The sequence below is a fragment of the Barbus barbus genome (assembly GCF_936440315.1).
Source record: "Barbus barbus genome assembly, chromosome: 44".
NCBI lineage: Eukaryota > Metazoa > Chordata > Actinopteri > Cypriniformes > Cyprinidae > Barbus > Barbus barbus.
In genome coordinates this window covers 12,763,255-12,783,613 of record NC_136722.1, presented here as the reverse complement: position 1 = coordinate 12,783,613, position 20,359 = coordinate 12,763,255, and the positions used below count along the sequence as shown (strand labels likewise).

General features: G+C 36.1%; 4 protein-coding genes across 4 annotated transcripts; 3 read left to right on the top strand and 1 right to left on the bottom strand.

Annotated features, from left to right (window-relative positions):
• The first annotated feature begins 475 nt into the window (after window positions 1-475).
• Window positions 476-2,911, top strand: msrb2 (methionine sulfoxide reductase B2). Its single transcript, XM_079406371.1, has 5 exons — window positions 476-741; window positions 1,464-1,561; window positions 1,719-1,795; window positions 2,026-2,173; window positions 2,330-2,911. Exons 1-5 carry the CDS (start codon window positions 615-617, stop codon window positions 2,432-2,434), a joined length of 555 nt encoding a protein of 184 aa, XP_079262497.1. The 5' UTR covers window positions 476-614; the 3' UTR covers window positions 2,435-2,911.
• A 70-nt stretch (window positions 2,912-2,981) lies between these two features.
• On the top strand, window positions 2,982-6,480 carry c8g (complement component 8, gamma polypeptide). The gene is made up of 7 exons (XM_079406370.1): window positions 2,982-3,267; window positions 3,395-3,531; window positions 4,719-4,789; window positions 5,361-5,468; window positions 5,581-5,682; window positions 5,758-5,787; window positions 6,386-6,480. Exons 1-7 carry the CDS (start codon window positions 3,097-3,099, stop codon window positions 6,394-6,396), a joined length of 630 nt encoding a protein of 209 aa, XP_079262496.1. The 5' UTR covers window positions 2,982-3,096; the 3' UTR covers window positions 6,397-6,480.
• A 982-nt stretch (window positions 6,481-7,462) lies between these two features.
• On the top strand, window positions 7,463-10,160 carry LOC306863501 (lipocalin-like). Its single transcript, XM_079406871.1, has 6 exons — window positions 7,463-7,759; window positions 8,095-8,234; window positions 8,337-8,416; window positions 8,504-8,617; window positions 8,704-8,805; window positions 8,888-10,160. The coding sequence occupies exons 1-6, from the start codon at window positions 7,667-7,669 to the stop codon at window positions 8,905-8,907; spliced, it is 549 nt and encodes a 182-aa protein (XP_079262997.1). The 5' UTR covers window positions 7,463-7,666; the 3' UTR covers window positions 8,908-10,160.
• LOC306863500 (zinc finger X-chromosomal protein-like) lies at window positions 9,381-20,003 on the bottom strand. The gene is made up of 8 exons (XM_079406870.1): window positions 19,701-20,003; window positions 17,994-18,092; window positions 17,583-17,900; window positions 14,784-14,936; window positions 13,121-13,258; window positions 12,907-13,041; window positions 12,540-12,689; window positions 9,381-11,735 (listed from the first exon to the last, which is right to left on the bottom strand). The coding sequence occupies exons 2-8, from the start codon at window positions 18,058-18,060 to the stop codon at window positions 10,501-10,503; spliced, it is 2,196 nt and encodes a 731-aa protein (XP_079262996.1). The 5' UTR covers window positions 18,061-18,092; window positions 19,701-20,003; the 3' UTR covers window positions 9,381-10,500.
• Window positions 20,004-20,359: the final 356 nt, after the last annotated feature.

Here is a 20,359-nt window from a genome sequence, read left to right as displayed (position 1 = left end):
ATATATATATATATATATATATATATATATATATATATATATAGTTCAGATTTATTTAATATAAGAATTGCTTTTAAATTAATTTTGGGGATACATTTTAAAAGATTTTTTTGGGGGGGGTCAGCTGGTTAAGGCATAATTTTATATTTTATTTATTTTAGCCAACTCTGTCAAAGTGAAATGAATTGAATACTAATAAAGTATTATCAAAATAATGTGAATTCTGTTCAAATCTGAGTTACACTGCATTATCTGTGATTGTAATAACGGGTTGTAGAGGGCGGAACGCGTTTCTCTCCCATATGAAGGTCAAAGTCTGCGATGAATTATGATAAGAGCGAAAATATTCCGATAAGACAGAAAACAAGGAACCCAAAAATCACATTTTTATAAACTTCGACGTGCATGATGCGGTTAGTCCATTGACAAGAGGTGCAAAGTTTGATCAGTTTCAGCCAGTCGAACGTGACCCATAAAGTCTGAATTGTGACCGGTTTCCGCTGCTCAAGCTGTGAGGGGGGGATGCAGACCACTGAGCTCAATTCAGCTTCTTTTCAGTCTTTTGGGGTAGCTTATGTGAACTAATAGTGGAGAAAGTCAGGCCACTAAATAATATGTCGAGAAAAATGTCGCGTTTTCTAATTCGCTTCTCCTCTATCGTTTCCAACGGAGCGACGGTCAAATCAATTTTGCCTCAGAAGAGGATATTTGTAGGGATTCGGCTGGTGTCTACATCAATGGGTAAGGATTTTTTTTTCTATTTGTGTTTACAAATGAAGTAGCCTACCTCAGGATATTCTTTCTATTGTAATTTGTAATTATTATATTTTGTGCAATTTAAATTTTGTGCAATTCCATTTGGTTATCTACTAGATAATATCTAGTAGCCTAAGTCGGTGCAAAGTGCAGTTATTCTAGTCAAGTAGCTCAGAACATGCATGCATGACCTGATTACTCAAACACAGTGTTGGCTTTTGAGAAAGGCCTGCAAAAGTTTCTGTGATACATGTTCAAAAAAATAAGTAAAATAATAATAATAATACTCTCAGCACTGACGCCGGAAATGACTCAAAATCAAAAGAAATGCACAATATATATAATTTTAGATTAGTAGCCTATGTTTTACCTTATAAATAGTAGGCTGTAACACTGATTTATTAGATTTTTTGACTAATACTAACATCAAATTCATGTTTATGTTAATGTTTTCACTGGTGTCATGAAAGACCTAACTTTGTTATTTAAAGGGATAGAAGACCAATATGATAGAATGTAAAATTACTACTAATTAAAACAATATTCCCAAGACATTTTTGTTTGAAACATTTTCATTAGAGAAAGGTTATAAGGAAGTAACTCTTTTATTTAACAATTCTTAAATTGTGAGATTAGTAGGCTATATTATCCGAGATCACATATGTGTTGGAACAAAAAATGTATTGCGTTTATGGCTGTTTATACAGGTTTGCAGTCACTGACACGTTATGACCAGTCCACAGATTGGCAGAGGAAGCTGACTCCAGAACAGTATGTTGTTACAAGAGAAAAAGGCACAGAGGTGGTAAGTTAAAAAAGCAATAATAATGTTTAAAGTAGCTCATTTGGTAACTCAAATAATATAGCTCACACAATTTTCTGGATACTTTAATATATCTTTGAGAAAGAAAAAAAAAAATATATATATATATATATATAAGTACACACTTTTTATTTTATAGCCATTCAGTGGTATCTACTTGAATCACAATGAGGTGGGCATGTACCACTGTGTTTGCTGTGACTCCCCTCTTTTTGGGTAAGAATGTTTAAAAACCTAAATCAAAATACAGTTAAAATTGTGTCATTCTTCTCAAAGACATGTTGACACTTTTACATGTTTACAGTTATGAAGAGTAACAAAAGAACAAAATGATTCAAATTAATATTAAATCTATTAAATATCAAATAAAGGTTAAAAATCTATTATTATAAATCATAAATTAAAACTTGCAAATATAAATATAATTTTGCCTTTGGCTCTGACAGCTCAGAAGCGAAATATGATTCAGGAACTGGTTGGCCGTCCTTCTATGAGGCTCATGGGACATGGGAAAAAGACGAGAGTCACGCCAACATTGTCCGTCGCCCTGACAATTCACTCGGTAACACAGGAACAGAGGTTATCTGCAAACATGTGAGTGCAGGACAGTGATGTCAGCAGGTTTAATCATTGTGTTGGCTTTTTCAGAAACCCTTGTGCTGTTTGCTAACATACAACGTAAATAGTAAAAATTCCACTCTTCTTTTCAGGTTGCCAGATACCATTATAACATGTCATTTTATTTTATAGTGTGATGCCCATCTTGGACACGTCTTTGATGATGGTCCAGATCCGACTGGCCAGCGATTCTGCATCAACAGCGTTGCTCTAAACTTTAAGCCCAGAGAGAAATAATGTAGAGGCATCCAGCAAAAAGCTCATTTACAGTTATCCCATGCAAATAAAAAAAACAAATAGCATTTGAATAGCACATGTCCACTGTGGTATGCTATGAGTTACAATTTACAGTGTTTATGTTGGAAAAAAATGTTTGGAGATTGTGTTTTAGGAAAATTAAGTTTGATTCCTGATAGAACCTTTCTATGAATAGTTCTTAAAAGAACAATTTTTTCTTAGTGTAAAGAGCATTTAAAAATTCTAAAGAACTCTTTCCACTGTAAAGAACCTATTGGAAGGGAAGTTAAAGGATCTTATTGGAACCAGATGGCAATAAAAAACTTTATTTTTAAGAGTGTGGCCGATTAAACGTCCCACAAGAAAGTGTCATTAAGTTCCTGTGCACTATAATGTTGCATTATGATATATTGTATTTTTAAATAATGCACACACTTTATAACAAATAAATGAGGTTGTATTAAAGTGAACATTGTCAGAAATGTGTGTTTGTGTGGGTTTGTCGATGAGTTAATGATAAACCTGAGTAGAGGGTCATCATCCTAAACTGCATTTGGCAACACTGTCTGGACATTTTACTGGCTCTTATTAGCAAACTTCTAACAGAGCAGTTGGGGAAGACTGGGTATAAAGCGTTTTAGTAGTTAAAAACGACCGATTTCATGATTCGCTTCTGGCTGCATTTGTTCTTTGTGCTCGCGTGGCTCGGTTCCTGGGAGCCTGCCGAGGCACGAAGAGCACGCTTTAAACCAACACCACCGAAGCCAAAGAAATCCGAGGCAGAACAGGCTGTTGAAAAACTAGCTCCAGGTCAGAACATCAACATTGATCAGGTATATTTCAACATCCTTCATGTCACAACAATCAAGTTAATTCGTTTTGGCACATTTAATAAAAAAGTCTTCATAAATGCACGCACAGTTTATGATTTTACACAGATTAAAAAGTCATTGTCTCTAGATGAGTGGGAAGTGGTACCTGCTTACTGTGGCATCAAGGTGTAAGAATCTTCTGGAGAGCGGCTTCAAGGTGGAGAGCACGACTGTCACTTGGACTGTCACTGGTGACAAGGTGTCAGTTAGTACTGTAAGGAAACTGTGAGTACTGTTTAAGCCACAAGGGAGAGCCAGCTGATCTTTCTTCACTTTATGATTATAGCTCGATTTATCCAAATAATGGTCCTTAATTACCTTAATAACTTCGGACAGGGAGACCCAAGTGAATAGGGTAAAAAAAACAAAACAAAAAACAGATATCACCATACTTTCCAGGTTATTGATTACGGTAAGAATTCCAAACACTTTTTTTGTATTACAATTTTTCTGGTATGTTATGTTAGAATGAGGCATTATCTAATTAAATATGCACTAAATTGCATACAGTTCTGAAATCTGTACACTGGAAAAATTCTTGTTTCATTTGACTAACATCAGACATTACTGAGTGAAAGTTTTAACAGAGGGGATTTCAGATATCTCTTTTTATTGCTCTTTAAATCTGAAAATTCTGTCAAATCAGAAAAAAAAACCTCACGTTCATCATTTTTCAGGAATTAAATGTTGTTTCAAATCAAACAAAATATACGGGAAAAAACCCCCTCTGTATTAACCTTCAAATTATAGATAGGAATAAAACTGTAATGTTTGGTGTAAGTGCTACTGAAGTGGAGATTGGCTCAGTTTGGTAGAAAAATAAGAAAATGGCGTTAAAGATATGTATTGTGATTAAAATCTACAGACACAAACAGATAAAATGCAATAAAATAAACAATTTATTCTAATTAATTCCACTATTCTGGAGGGAAAAAAAGCTTCATGAAAACCCCCAAAAGCCAAAATCTACATGGAAAAACAGTTTTTTCCCTGCAGTGTCTTGCCTTAACAAGATCTTTTCTAAGGCATTGCAAGTTCATCAGGAAGTAAAATGCTTATAATACTATTTTTATTCAATTATGATGTTAGTATACCATATTGTGAATGTTATTAAATTGCACAGGTAGACCATGATTTCTCATGCAGCCATAAAAAAGTTCCCTTTGGCAACTTATATAGACTTTCATATAATTACAGCTGATGTAAACAAAAGCATTGGATGGTCAAGATACAGCTTGCTTTGTCAAAATAATTTTTTACATGGACATTTTACCTTTTATTTAAATCCCTAAGAAATGTAAATGATATATATATATATATATATATATATATATATATATATATATATATATATATATATTAAAAGATTTTCCTCTTGCCTACTCATCCATTGTGCTTTTTCCCAATGTTAGCAATTTTGAATGCTGGGAAATCAAGCAGAACTACATGAGAACAAAGACCTCTGGCCAACTGTTTCTCAAAGGTAGGTATCTGGTATATGAACTGCACTGACCACCAGACCAGGGTTCAAAGTCATTCATACCACTATCTAAATTGATGGCTTTTCTTTGTTCTGAAATGCTCTCTGACCTGGTATGCAATAGATTAAATAGATTTCATAAGCTTCACCAGTCATTTTGAAGACTTAAAAAAAAAGGTACTGAGTAATATTAATTATACCATGACCAGTCTGAATACTCGGTTCTGATTGGCTGGCAGGTATGCATTAAAACTGTTTAATGCACAAGTAGTTCCTAATTAGTTGAATCACTGTTTTATATTAATGCACTGCTTTTAATTGATGCACACAAACCCACACACATCACACACACACACACACACACACTGGCAAATAAGCGGGATAATGTACACATAATTTAGTTTCAATTTTATAAGAGAGTTCCAAGTTTGACAACCAGAAATTGTCCAAATACCATGTTTTATTTTTAATTACTGTAATTTTATTGTTTATAATAAAACATATTTTTAAACATAAAATCTTCTTGGTAGGGATTGATTGATTGGTATTCAATAATGTCAAATTCCTTATGCAGGTAAGAGACCTGCTGAAAATGTGGAAATAATGGTGCTTGAGACAGACTACAGCTCCTATGCTACGGTGGTTTTTAAAAGAGCAGGGAAAATTACCATGAAACTGTATGGTAGGTGTTATAGTCTCTATTTTAAACTTCTCAAACCCATTCTTTAGTGTCACAATGGCACCACTGTGGAAAAGAGCACTGTTTTAATCAAAAACTTTATTTCATTTGAAAGGACGGTCCAGTGAAGTGCCTGATAATATAGTGGATAAATTTGAGGATCGTGCAAAGACATTTAATTTGGGATTGGACGTCATTTACCAGTATCCTGACTATGGTGAGACAACGGACAAATTATAATAAAACAGCTGATAAACTTTTTTAGTTTTTTAAACTCAAGACTCTTTTCCAGGGTTCTGCGAGTCCACAGAAAAGGTCCTGGGTAAGAGCTTACATTTGTTTGTTTTTAATGTTTAACTAACTGGCATTTACAGAACGACATGCATATTAAGTAATTTAATAACTGTTACATTCTAAACATCGCACTGCTGATTCTAATGTCACGAGTCGATATTTTGTAATGGTTCTTTTTAATGATTCAAATGAACCGATTCGCAGAGCCTATATAAATCCTCGACAGTAATGGAAAACACTGACACGGCATAAAAAGTATTCGAATACAGACTCATAAAAATGTTCAACTGATTATTTATTTCACTATGTGCAATAACACGTAAAATCCCGCGCGAGGAGTTCTGCGAACTGATTCATGTGAATCATTTAAACGAATCGATTCGCTAAAGAATTGGATTTTTCGACTGCTCTGTGCAGTTGCTTGGTATTAGGCAACATGTACTGATTGGCTGAAAGATTTTTTTTCTCCTGCTTGTGTTAGAATCACGTTTTCTGTTTTAAAGGCATGTGTTGCTAAACTTGCATAACTTAAATTTGGTTTTGTAACACAAAGAAACTGTATAATTTTGTAATACCTCTATTTTTTCCTAACAACCTGACCAAACTTTCATTGCTTTGTCCACCAGATCTAACCTAAGACTGACTGGCCAAGCATCTTGTGAGCACTGTGAGAAAGCATCTTGATAAAAATTGCACAAATAAAGTTATTTTGTAATTTTAAGGTTTTGTGTGTTTAAAATGATATTTTCTAGTTTGATCATGAACAATAGCATTCAATATAATAGAAACCAATAGATAATGAAGAAAGCACATCCCCCTAATCTTTCATTTATTTGGGTTACATCCTTGCTAATAAGTATCGAAAGTGGCGATATTCTTCAATCAATTCTAGATGTGACAAAAAAGTACTTATAAAGCAAGGCAAAGGCATCTTGATGAAGTTAGTGGGGTTTGTGATGTAACTCTCAAAACAAGACTCTGCCTGCCCACCCTTTCAGAGTTACACAACTCAAGGGGTAAACATGTTATATATCCAACATTCCACAAAATATCCTAAAGTAATCATTTTCTTTTGGAAAAACATCTAACACAGAAATGAAAGGCTGCACAAGAGCTTGATTTGGAAACAATGCATTTTTTTATATTTTGCATTACATTTGATTAAAAACACTTTTTTTTTTTTTTTTTTTTTTTGGTCAAATGGACTTAACATTACCTCCGATCTACCATTTAAAAAGTTTGGGGTCAGTAAGATTAAAAAATTGATCAACAGTGACAGTAAAGACATTTATAATGTTACAAAACATTTCTGTTTCAAAAGAATGTTGTTCTTTTGAACTCTCTATTAATCGAGGACTCTTGAAAAAAGGTTTACACAAAAATATTAACCACCCAGTTAAGCTCTGATAATAATAAAAACTAATTCTTGTGCAGCAAATCAGCATATAAGAATGATTTCTGAAGGATCATGTGACACTGAAGACTGGAGAAAATTCAGCTTTGCCATCACAAGAATAAATGACATTCGGAAGTTTATTAAAATAGAAAACAGTTGTTTTGAATCATACTATTTCACATTATTACTGTATTTTGGCCAAACAAATGCAGCATGGATGAGCAAGAAGAAGAAACATGTATTGCATGAAGGCCAAACAGGGACATCAGTATCATAAAAAGCTTCAAAAATACCCTCAAACACCCACATTTACCTGGAAAAATCCACACGTGCATGTTGCAAGTTGTGTAACGACTGTAATTATCATTCCTGCTGTGTCTTCGGAGGTGGGAGGGACTCAAGGAAGGAGGGTTTGGGGGGGCTCAAATCTGAGGATAAAACAGGGGCTGGCTTTCGTCTCCTCTGCACAGCCAACTTTGCTTACAGAGAGAGAAGCTACACTTCTACAGCCATGATGACTGTTTTGAAGATGCTGTGCGTTCTGCTCTGTGCAGTGTTCGCTTCTGCTGATGTCATGCCCATGACTGACTTCGACCTGGAAAAGGTAAAAAACTCAAATATAGGCTACAGGCATTTACCTTGCAGTTTTACTGTAACTTACTAAAGCAGCTGCGTGCTATCAGCAGTGTTGGGCAGTAACGCATTACTTAGTAACGTGTTACTGTAATTTGATTACTTTTTAAGTAACGGAGTAATTTAACGCGTTATAATATATAATTTTATTAGATTATTAAAATGTTCTTAGCAGTAAGAAAAAAACGTTCTTTTAAGAAGTGAAGGCTCTTTAGGGAACCAAAAAAGGCGTCATTGGAAAAAAAAATATATTTTGAAATCTTTATTTTAAAGAGCGTTGGTGTAAAATAGTTATATTCTTTGCAGATGGGAGGAAAGTGGTATCTCATTGGCTTTGCTACAAACGCAAAATTGTTTGTCAGTCACAAGGATGACATGAAGATGGGAACTGCCATGCTGGTTGCTACCGAGGATGGAGACCTTGATCTCAGTTACACTAATCTGAAGTAAGCTCAAGCTAGCTTTATAGGCTATTCAAAGAGAGGAGTTTTGATAAATGCTCTCATAATTACAAAAGAATAACTTTAATTGCTTCATTTGTTTCTCAGGAGTGATGGTTCCTGCTGGAGAATGACACACCTCGCCAAGAAAACCGAGACTCCAGGACGTTTCGTTTTCTACAGCCAGCGTAAGTCATCCTGCTTTTGCTTCAGCTTCAGCTAATGGTCAGATTTTTGTTCCTTTGGCCTAAATGTGTTCAAATTGTTTTTTTCAGGTTGGGAAAATGACAACGACATGCGCGTGGTTGATGCCAAATTTGATGAGTATGCTCTCGTTCACACCATCAAGACCAAGGGAGATGTTTCTGAGGTTCTCAACAAACTCTACAGTAAGAGCTCGATTTGTCCAAATGACACAATTTAGTAACGTTTTAATGAATAAACGTTAAACAGACACTGAATGTGTCATTAACAGGTCGTACCACAGACATTTCTGATGACTTGAGGGAGAAGTTCAGGCAGTTCTCTCTAGACACCGGCATCCTTGAAGAAAACATTGCCATACTGCCACCAAATGGTACATTTTAAGGTTTTAATCAATCCTCAGTGTCGCTTATATTGATGAAATATTTGCTAACTTTATACCTTCTGTTCTACAGGAGAATGCTCAGTTGCCTAAGCGTCTCGACCAAAAGACCAAAGACAACTTCTGCCGATCAGTTCACCTAAACTTGCTGGCCTTCTGTCTGCTTGGTTTTCATCTTTTTTTAATTTTGTATGGAAACATCAGTTTTTTCTTTTTGCTTTGAACAGTTACAAACCAATTTGCAACTACAGAGTTTATCCAAAGAATATCTCAAGTATTACCTTATCAAAATTATGCATTTTAATAAATTGAACTCCGTTTTTGATGTTTCTGTATTGAAGTGTGACTTTTTCTTTTCCTGTGAATGTGTCAAACATGTTTCATGAAGATGAGATTCCTGTAAACAAATTTTTTATAAACACTGCTTTTAAATTTTTAATCTCTGGTGGTTTTGTTAACTGCTGTTAGATTAAAATCGGTTTACAAGTGACAAACGTTGGTGTGATTTATTCAGATGAATCCATTTGCATTTCATAAAATATAATAAAGAACTAAAAAAACATCTTGGACACAAAATACTATTTATTACTTCTGTATTTACAAATATTTCATATACACATAACATAACTTTTTTTTTTTAGAATCTCTTTATTCCAAATTATACATTTTCAGTATCTGTGTAAAAAATAAAATTTACCCTAAACGTCTTAATAATAATAATAATAATAATAATAATTCAAGGGTGAGTTTTACAACAAACAGACCAAAAGCCAAACAGTCAAATTCAAGAAATACACAAACATACTAGCGTCAAAATTAAAATGAATTTAGATTAACCAGCCAGTCGGCCTGATTTAATATCTGCACAGTCTGATTAAACCTCAAGATATCTTGAGAGTTGAGTACTATTTGCAATATGATTTTTATTGGAAATGTTACAAAGAAACCATGTCCTACATTAAATTCATTTTCTTTATTAAATAACTGCTGTTATTAGTAAATTAAACGCACCAAAGTTGTTGATGCGTTTTATTCAGAGAACCAAAATAAAACATGGGTATCCCAAAAGCCTATATCTAGTCTGAACAGCAATTTTTTTTTCTTCTCAAATTAAAACAAATTTTTAGCAGCCATGGCATTTTTTAGTTCACTTCAATTAGACATTCTGCTCATCTGAAGCTGGTCGATAAAGCATTAGCACCGTAGTTTAATGACAACAGACGTCTTCAAGGCTATTCCCAAAACATTTGTACTTGTAACCGCATGTGCACAAACACGCAACAATCACCAAAGCTGTTCAAACATGTTTTGTGTAACATGCAATAAAGGAGTCATAATTCAAATTTATAACCAGGCGCTCCAACATAAAACTTCACGGCATGTATGTCATCCATCCTTGATGGAATAGTATGCAAGTTTATCTATTTTCGCATTAATCTAAAGCTGGTCAGCTGATCAAGAATGGTTAATTAAACTTAAAAAAAAAAAAGCATCTTCAGAACATTGACATTGACGAGCAGTGTAACTGGACACATTAGATGGTTGTTTTTCTCTCTATTTTCTTGCACTTTCAGCCTGTCTGTACTGTCAGGATCCAAAAAAGCCTCTAGTTGGCTTTCCAACAGGCCTGAAGACCACAGCTACATCAAAACAGAGCTGTCCTTAATGGGTTTCTGATTGCAAAGGTCACATGGTAGGCATTAGGTCTTTATGATGCCGCATTATATGCTGATTCTTCTCTGACGGTCTGCGGAAGCCTTTCGAGCAGAAGTCACATCGGTGAGGATAGTCTTTGGTGTGAATGGAGATCACATGCCTCTTGAAACCAGATGCGTCGCCCGTGCTGTAGTCGCAATACTGGCATTGGTACACCCGGCGCTCCCGGTGGCCCTTGGACAAACTGGCACCGCCCAAAATTTTCTTACCTCCATGAGAACCGAGTCCAAACGTCTTCTTAAGACCCTTTTTGTCAGGAAAGGCCTGCTGCTCCTTGGTGTGCACTGACAAAATATGCCGGCTGAGAACAAACGGATCAGCGATTTTGAAATTGCAATGCCTGCACTGATGTAACTTCTTCACTTTATGAGCGGCCGAGTGCTTTTTGAGCTCGGATGGCCGGTGGAAGCCTTTTCCACAGACGTCACATTTATGTGGATAGTCTTTGGTGTGAACTGAAATGATGTGGCGCTTCAGGTCACTGGAATTGGAGCTTTTATGGTCACAGTGGGTGCACTGGTGTGTTTTGGCCTCCTCGTGTGTCAGTGTGTGTTGGAACAGCTCGTCAGTTTCGGAAAACGTCTGGAAACAGCGGTCACACTTGTAGGGCATCTCTTTGCTATGCTTGGTCTTAATGTGCGTCTTTAAGTTGGATGAGTCGGCTGATTTGTAGTCGCAGTAAAGGCAGGAGTACGGTTTTTCACCGGTGTGGGTCCTCATGTGTTTTTTTAGCTCTGAAGGATGCCGGAAACCCTTCCCACACTCCACGCAGATATGAGGGAAATTCTTGCTGTGAACGGCGAGAAGGTGTCGGTTTAGAAGTCCTTGTTCTGCCGTCTCGTATTCGCAGAACTTGCATTTGTGCATTTTGGTAGTTGGCGGTGGGATCTGAAGCTTGGATTCTCGGTGGTGGTGCTGCAGACGGTGGGAGAACAGCGTCGCCTGCTGGTGAAACTCTTTTGCGCAGACTTCACACTCGAATGGGGCTTTACTGCTGAGGGTGTGGATCTCCATGTGGTTGTGGAGACTGGCTTTTTTGTTAGTGGTGAAATCACAGTCTGTGCACTGGTATTTCTTTCGGTTTACCACATCCTGATGGTGATTTTTGGTGTGGCGCTTGAGGAAACCACGCGACTTGAACTTCTTCCCACATAGCATACAAGGGTACACGGTAAGAGGCTGGCCGTAGGGTCCAATGATGATTGCTAAAGTTGAAAAAGTAAACCAAAATTAATATAATAGGTGACCCTGGAAGCACAGGTATATTTGTAGCAATAGCCAAAAATACATTGTATGGGTCAAAATTCCAAAATCAAAAATATGCCAAAAATCATTAGGATATTACGTAAAGATCATGTTCCATGGGGATATTTTGTAAATTTCCTACTGTAAATATATCAAAAATTCATTTTTGATTAGTAATATGCATTGCTAAGAACTTCATTTGGACAACTTTAAAGGCGATTTTCTCAATATTTAGATTTTTTTGCACCTCAGATTCCAGATTTTAATATAGTTGTATCTCAGCCAAATATTGTCCTATCCTAACAAACCATACATCATTGGAAAGCTTATTTATTCAGAAAATAAAGATGAAAGTTGTAGTCTATAAGATTTTTTTTAAATGCTTTTAAAATAAGTCTCTTCTACTCACCAAAACTGCATTTATTTAATCAAAAATACAGTAAAAACAGTAATATTATGAAATGATCACGATTTAAGCAAAAAACTGTATTCTGTTTAAAAATGTAATTTATGATAGCACAGCTGAATTTCAAAACAACATTTATTTGAAATTCAAATCTTTTGCAACAATGTAAGTGTTAAAAGTTATAAGTATTAATTTCTTTAATAATAATAAAAAAAAAAAACACTGACCTTTTGAATGGTAATATTATTTCATAAAATAAAATATTCTATATTTAAAATGTATATTTAAATGTGATGTGTATAATTAAATCCAAGTAAATATAACAAACACTGACAATTAAAATGTAGCAGAGATGTACCTGTCTGAACGTGACGAAGTTCAGAGCGTTTTTTGCTCTTGTTCTTGCTTCGTTGACGACGGAGTCTTCCGATCATATCAGACTCCTCAACGTGCAGTAAAGCACTTGCTGCTCCATTCCTGTTCTCACAGCCTTCACTCTCCTCCCCACCTAACAGACATTACACCATATTTAAAGGTTATAACGAGAAGCTATCTTGTACTGCAGATTAAAGAGATATGTGGATTACAAAAGGTTCGATTAATAAATTACAACTAATCTCAGTGATGAATTTGGTTGTTGGCATAAAGATAATTTAGGAGAATAATAGAACTGCACAATGCAACTTTTGAATATAACCAAAAAAATAAGTATGTGTTTGACTAACTGTAAGCAGCTGCCCAAGCCACAGGCATGAAGTCTTTGCTGAGCGATGCATTGTCAACTGTCCGCTGAGCATTTCCAGGGTCCTCACCCCCCACCACCACTTCCATGTAGACCTCATCTGTGATTTTAGCCACATCTGTTTGAGGAAAAAAAAAAAAACATAGTATCAGTTGGAGAAAACACTTTCACAAAAAAACAACAATAACAGGACTTACTAATGTCATCCTGGTTTTGACTGGCTTCACCCATTGACATGTACACCATCTTTTCTCTTATCGGCATTCCAGTGGGATCCACCAGCTCCACGGTTTCATCTACATCAAGCTCAGTGTCTCCTATGTCAACAGTGCATCCTGTAAATCATCCATAAATCTATAAATACCAGATATATACAATGCCCTCCACTAATATTGGCACCCTTAGTAAATATGAGCAAAGGTGGCTGTGAAAATAAATCTGCATTGTTTATCCTTTTGATCTTTCATTCAAAATAAATAAATAAATAAAATTCACAAAATTCTAACTCATCATTGAAGTAAAAACTGAAAGTGTGTGTGGGGGGGAAATCTCATTGTGAAATAAATGCTTTCTCTAGTTCATGTTGGCCACAATTATTGGCACCCAATTATTGCAATGTCCTTTTCCCATGATAACAGCTCTGAGTTTTCTCCTATAATGCCTGAAGAGTTTGGAGAACACCTGATAAGAGATCAGAGACCATTCCTTCATCTCTCCAGATCCTTCAGATTCACAGCTTCTTCTCTTCAGTTCACCTCACTCATTTTCTACAGGGTTCAGGTCAGAGGACTGGGACGGCCATGGCAGAAGCTTCATTTGGTGCTCAGTGACCCATTTTTGTGTTTATTTTGATGTTTGTTTTGGATTATTGTCCTGATGGAAGATCCAAACATGTCCCATTATAAGATTTCTAACAGAGTCAGTTACTTGTTTACTGTTAAAAAGCTCTTTTTTTGTTTCATCTGACCATAGATGTAAATGCCATTTGAAGTTCCAGTCGTGTCTGATAACTGAATATGCTTGAGTTTGTTTTTGGATTTTTTTTTCTTGAAACCCTCCCAAACAACATGTAGTGATGTAGGGGCTGTTTGATATTTTTTTTTAGGCATTCTGACCCCAAGCCTCAACTAATCTTTACAATTCTCCAGCTGTGGTCCTTGGAGAGTCTTTGGCCACTCAAACTCTCCTTCTCACCGTGCATTAGGACGATATAGACATGTCCTCTTCCAGGCAGATTTGTAACATCTTTAGTTGATTGGAACCTCCTAATAATTACCCTGATGGTGGAAATGGGGATTTTCTATGCTTCAGCTCTTTTCTTACAGCCACATTCTATTTTGTGAAGCACAACAATCTTGTTCTGCACATCAGAACTATATTCTTTGGTTTTATTCCTTGTGATGGATGATTAAGGGAATTTGGCCTTTGTGTTCCTCATATTTATAATCCTGTGGAACAGGAAGTCATGGCTGGACAATTTCATGCACACAGTCACCCTGGTCAGCTAAAAATGTAAATATGAACGGCAATATACTCTAGAGATATTTTACTCATAAGAATTTCTAGGGGTGCCAATAATTGTGGCCAACATGCATGGGAGAAAAACACTTATTTCATCATGAGATTTTCTCCCCACTTTCAATTGTTTTACTTCAATGTGAAAAGTTAGAATGTTTGTGATTTTTTGAATGAAAGATCAACAATGCAGATTTATTTTCCCAGCCGCCTTTGTTCATATTTACCAAGGGTTCCAATATTAGTGGAGGGTACTGTATACACACTAAAATAAAATGTGTTTGAAATAAACTCTGTAATGAAGTTCAGCATCGTGCTGCAGACTTGAAAAGAGCTCTAACATACCCAAGTCTTCCTCCTCTGGGTGAGCCTTGATGATGTACACTTTGATGACCTCTTGACCCTCATCATCCTTCTCCACATCCTCTGGGTCTTCTAAAGTGCCCTCAATAGTAACTTTAGCATCTTCATCAGAAACCATCTTTCCAGCCTCATCCACTGAAGTAAAAGACAAAAAGATGGTGACAAACAAGCAACATCCATGTTCTTGCATTCTGCATCATTAAATGGTGTAAAGAATAAAGCAAAAAAATCATGCTTTACGTTTACCACATGTTCAACACAAAGTGGAAGATTTAAACCACAGAAACAGTAATATAATAAAAAGCACTTGTGTTTAATAAATCATTAACTTTAGCAATAACAGTAGTCTGCAACAATTCTGACTTTTTTTAATATTTAAGTTTATATTTTTTGTTTATGCCATGAATATTCTGATAATTCTGATAATTATTTTGATATTATGACCAATAACTGATAAATATTGATCTTAAAATGCTACCCTAACAACTACAATCAATTATTTTTAGTGATACATGAAAAAGTGAATTTAGGCATCGCAATATTATAATAATCATTAGATTGGTATGGAAATTTTCTAAAGTTTAGATTTAACAGTGTTATTAATTTACTAGTTTTTAAAAATTAACTTCAAGTGAGCTTTAGATGATGGTAAATATAATCTAAATGTAAAATTAGAGCAAATGAGCATGCACAATTATATAATTAATATTAATGAAATTAATATCTAGTATATAATATAAATGAATATACCATTAAATGAATATCTGAATTAAAAAAAAAAAATTGTAGTAATAAATAATGGGCAGTAGCTGATATTTTACCAATATATTCTGTATCTCAAATTATACTAATAATAATATGATCAGAATTTTATTTTTTTAATAAGTAATACAGTCTGAAGGTAGCACAATTCAGCACAATTCACATAGCAAAATTTGGGTGACATTTTGAGGACAAAAAAACATCCATTGTCTATAGTCAATAGTGTAGCGATGCATGAAGCACAGAAGTCACTTCCAAACTAAGCAGCTTTCTGTTAGTCAACACAGCAAATTCAATGAATAAACTTGAACCCGTTTATTTATGTGAGGAAATCTTTTGCCATCACTTGGATTCCCTTTAAATGACTGGATTTCGCTTACAAAAAAAGTGCTGAACAACAGTGCATGTACAAACCCGATTCCCAAAAAGTTGGGACACTGTACAAATTACGAATAAAAAGGAATGCAATAATTTACAAATCTCATAAACTTATATTTTATTCACAATAGAATGTCATGCCAAATATTGGCTCATTTTGGATTTCATGAGAGCTACACATTCCAAAAAAGTTGGGACAGGTAGCAATAAGAGGCCGGAAAAGTTAAATGTACATATAAGGAACAGCTGGAGGACCAATTTGCAACTTATTAGGTCAATTGGCAACATGATTGGGTATAAAAAGAGCCTGTCAGAGTGGAAGTGTCTCTCAGAAGTCAAGATGGCAAGAGGATCACCAATTCCCCCAATGCTACGTCGAAAAATAGTGGAGCAATATCAGAAAGGAGTTTCTCAGAGAAAAATTGCAAAGAGTTTGAAGTTATCATCATCTACAGTGCATAATATCATCCAAAGATTCAGAGAATCTGGAACAATCTCTGTGCGTAAGGGTCAAGGCCGGAAAACCATACTGGATGCCCGTGATCTTCGGGCCCTTAGACGGCACTGCATCACATAAAGGAATGCTACTGTAATGGAAATCACAACATGGGCTCAGGAATACTTCCAGAAAACATTGTCGGTGAACACAATCCACCGTGCCATTCGCCGTTGCCGGCTAAAACTCTATAGGTCAAAAAAGAAGCCATATCTAAACATGATCCAGAAGCACAGGCGTTTTCTCTGGGCCAAGGCTTATTTAAAATGGACTGTGGCAAAGTGGAAAAATGTTCTGTGGTCAGACGAATCAAAATTTGAAGTTCTTTTTGGAAAATTGGGACGCCATGTCATCCGGACTAAAGAGGACAAGGACAAACCAAGTTGTTATCAGCGCTCAGTTCAGAAGCCTGCATCTCTGATGGTATGGGGTTGCATGAGTGCGTGTGGCATGGGCAGCTTACACATCTGGAAAGGCACCATCAATGCTGAAAGGTATATCCAAGTTCTAGAACAACATATGCTCCCATCCAGACGTTGTCTCTTTCAGGGAAAACCTTGCATTTTCCAACATGACAATGCCAGACCACATACTGCATCAATTACAACATCATGGCTGCGTAGAAGGAGGATCCGGGTACTGAAATGGCCAGCCTGCAGTCCAGATCTTTCACTCATAGAAAACATTTGGCGCATCATAAAGAGGAAGATGCGACAAAGAAGACCTAAGACAGTTGAGCAACTAGAAGCCTGTATTAGACAAGAATGGGACAACATTCCTATTCCTAAACTTGAGCAACTTGTCTCCTCAGTCCCCAGACGGTTGCAGACTGTTATAAAAAGAAGAGGGGATGCCACACAGTGGTAAACATGGCCTTGTCCCAACTTTTTTGAGATGTGTTGATGCCATGAAATTTAAAATAAACTTATTTTTCCCTTAAAATGATACATTTTCTCAGTTTAAGCATTTGATATGTCATCTATGTTGTATTCTGAATAAAATATTGAAATTTGAAACTTCCACATCATTGCATTCTGTTTTTATTCACAATTTGTACAGTGTCCCAACTTTTTTGGAATCGGGTTTGTATATCCACAGATCCTTTCCAACAAATGTTTGTATTCTGATTGGATGAAGCCACTCACAAGAGATCATGAGGTAGTCTCCACAGGTGTCAGGATCCTCCTGTACCTGAGCGTCGGTCACCACATCAACCTGCAGTCCTTCCTCCTCCAGAGCCACATCATCGGGAGACATCACACAGGTCTCCACAGCAATGGTGCCAAGGTCTTCGTCTTCATCTGTGCATGGCACGTACTCCGTCACCACATCCTCGATAGCTTCCTGGATGACCAGCTCCTCATGGGCGAGGCCGTGCACCACAATCTTCTCACCCTCCACATCAGAAACGAGAACAGACTCCTGCAGTTCTACCACCACCTCGTCTTCTTCTCCATCGCACTCTTCATGTAGAAGAACCCATAAAATCACACATACTTATCTTTACACTCATAAAACAACAATCTGGGAGGCTTCATCAGTCATTGTTTGTTTACCTGTCTCATGGAATATGATCTTGGGCTCATAGGAATGGAGAGAGAGAGCCGTTACATTTTCATCCATTGTCTCCACCGGTCATCTGCATAATATAAGACCTACAGGAACAATATGCAAAAGGAAATAAAGTCTAATTTGTGCAAGATTCACAGCATAAAATCAGCATTATATAATAATTTATCAGAATTGTCTTGTAATATCCTAATGTGTTGTTTAATCATATTGCAAAGATAACCACATCAAAAGAAAGTGATAAAATACCAGGTTAAATATTAATATTTAACTTCTATTAATATTAATTCTTTCCCATCACTAAAGCAATTTATTCCAGTTTATTCAAGTAATTCTGGTTGTGCAGTACATTTTTATATACCAATCACATATACCTCTTGATATATTGCATAAAATAAAATTTAAATTTAATAACAAGGATAAATGTAAGCTCAAAATGAATATCTGTCCTTCATACTATGCATCATAATACTGTGATGCCTAAATTCACTTGTAGCTTTTAAATGACTGCGTTTAGTTAGTTAGTAATGTTTAATAGTGCGGTCTATTGATTTATCACGATTAATCGCATCCAAAATAAAAGTTTTTGTTTACATAATGTGTTTGAACTGTGTATATTTGTTATGTATAGATAAATACACACACACTTGCATGTATATATATTTAAAATGTATTATGTTTATATTAAATATATTTAGATATAATATAAATTTATATAAATATATACATGCAAATGTTCAAAGTATATACTGTATGTGTGTGTATTTATATATACATAATGTACACACACATATATTATGTAAACAAAAACTTTATTTTGGATGCGATTAATCGTAATTAATCATTTGACAGCACTAGTATTTTGACAAAATTGTGTAGAATGTTAATAATGGTCAGCGTTTATATAAGTTATAGGCCATAACATGAAAATAATTATGAAATGTAACTTTATATTGCATAAAATAATACATAAAATCATAAATCATATGTAATATATATATATATACTTAAGTATAAAATAAGTACCTGATCATGACCAGTGAATATTTCTGAAAGTCTAGTACACCCTTAGGTAGAAATACTTTAAATTACAACACAAGCAGATTTATTTTCCATGCTACTGAGCTAAAAAATAATAATAAAAAAAAAATAACTACACAACAGGAATGACCTTGTTATACTTTGGGTACAGCAGCTGTAAGGCAAACAGGCTAACCATGAATCCCATAATCTGATACTGCAGTGTTGACGCCTCTGTGACAGCCAGAAGGGCGTGGCACAATGCCCCGCCCACTTCTATAAATATGCAGACACGCCCCTTTCACGATCATCGCCATTTTGAATAAATTAAAATAATTCCTAAAATTTCATAAATATACACTTAAGTGTCCGCACAATGCCACTCAATATGACCTGCAACACAGTTACAGTTTGCGTAATGCATCTGAACATTAGGTCAATGTGTAGTTGCTTCTGAGTCCAGCGGGTGTTGAGAGCGTCGTCTCCGCGGCCTACTTTAGGCCTCTGAAGGCCGCGGCTCGCTGCTAACAAAGGCCTACGCGCCATCGCGACGACGTTAATCTCTCAAACAGATAAACATGTATTTCTCTCACTGTCTCACACTCCAAAATATCGCATCAGACGCTAATCTAACAAATATAAACGTTCAGATTCTGTTAAACACAGCGGCCTACCGTTTGTGTTTTTTTTTTGTTTCGTTTCCAAGGCCGTACGGGTTTCCTTCTCCCACCCCAGACTCGGGCAGAGCGCAGACGGGGCTCTTGTGTGAGCAGGGCGGGCCGCCGCAGAGCGCGGAGGGGAGGGGCCGAGTCTGATGCGCTCCGCGGCGCTGCAGCCTCCAGCTCCGCCGGAGATTACACCGCCTTCAGAGGCGCGCGTCACTGCCTCGGAGCCGCAGGAAAATGCGGAAGGAGTCTCAGACAGGTGGCCGCAGTCCGGCTCTTTTGGCAGGCCCGCAAACTGTATTTTCTCAGCGCTTTGGCGATTTTAAAATTAGGCCAAACTAACGATTTAGCTTTTGTTTAGCGCTTTGGAAGTCGCTTGTGAGGAGTATTTGTGGGCTTTATTTAGTGGTGGCGTGAAAAGCGTGTGATGCGGAATGATTAGCGAGCTCGGGATATTAGCCAGTTATGGATTTATGCATATAAAATGACCATAAAGGCTTATTAGAAAAATAGTTTTGTTTGACAATATCTGCTGAGTAGCACATTTACACAGTTTAGTGCGGATACGGTTACTGACCGAATCTTTTTACGCTTCTATTCTTTTCTTTTTATAAAGACGCTTGAACAAATGTCAGTTTGATCTAACATTAGGTACAGGCCGACATACT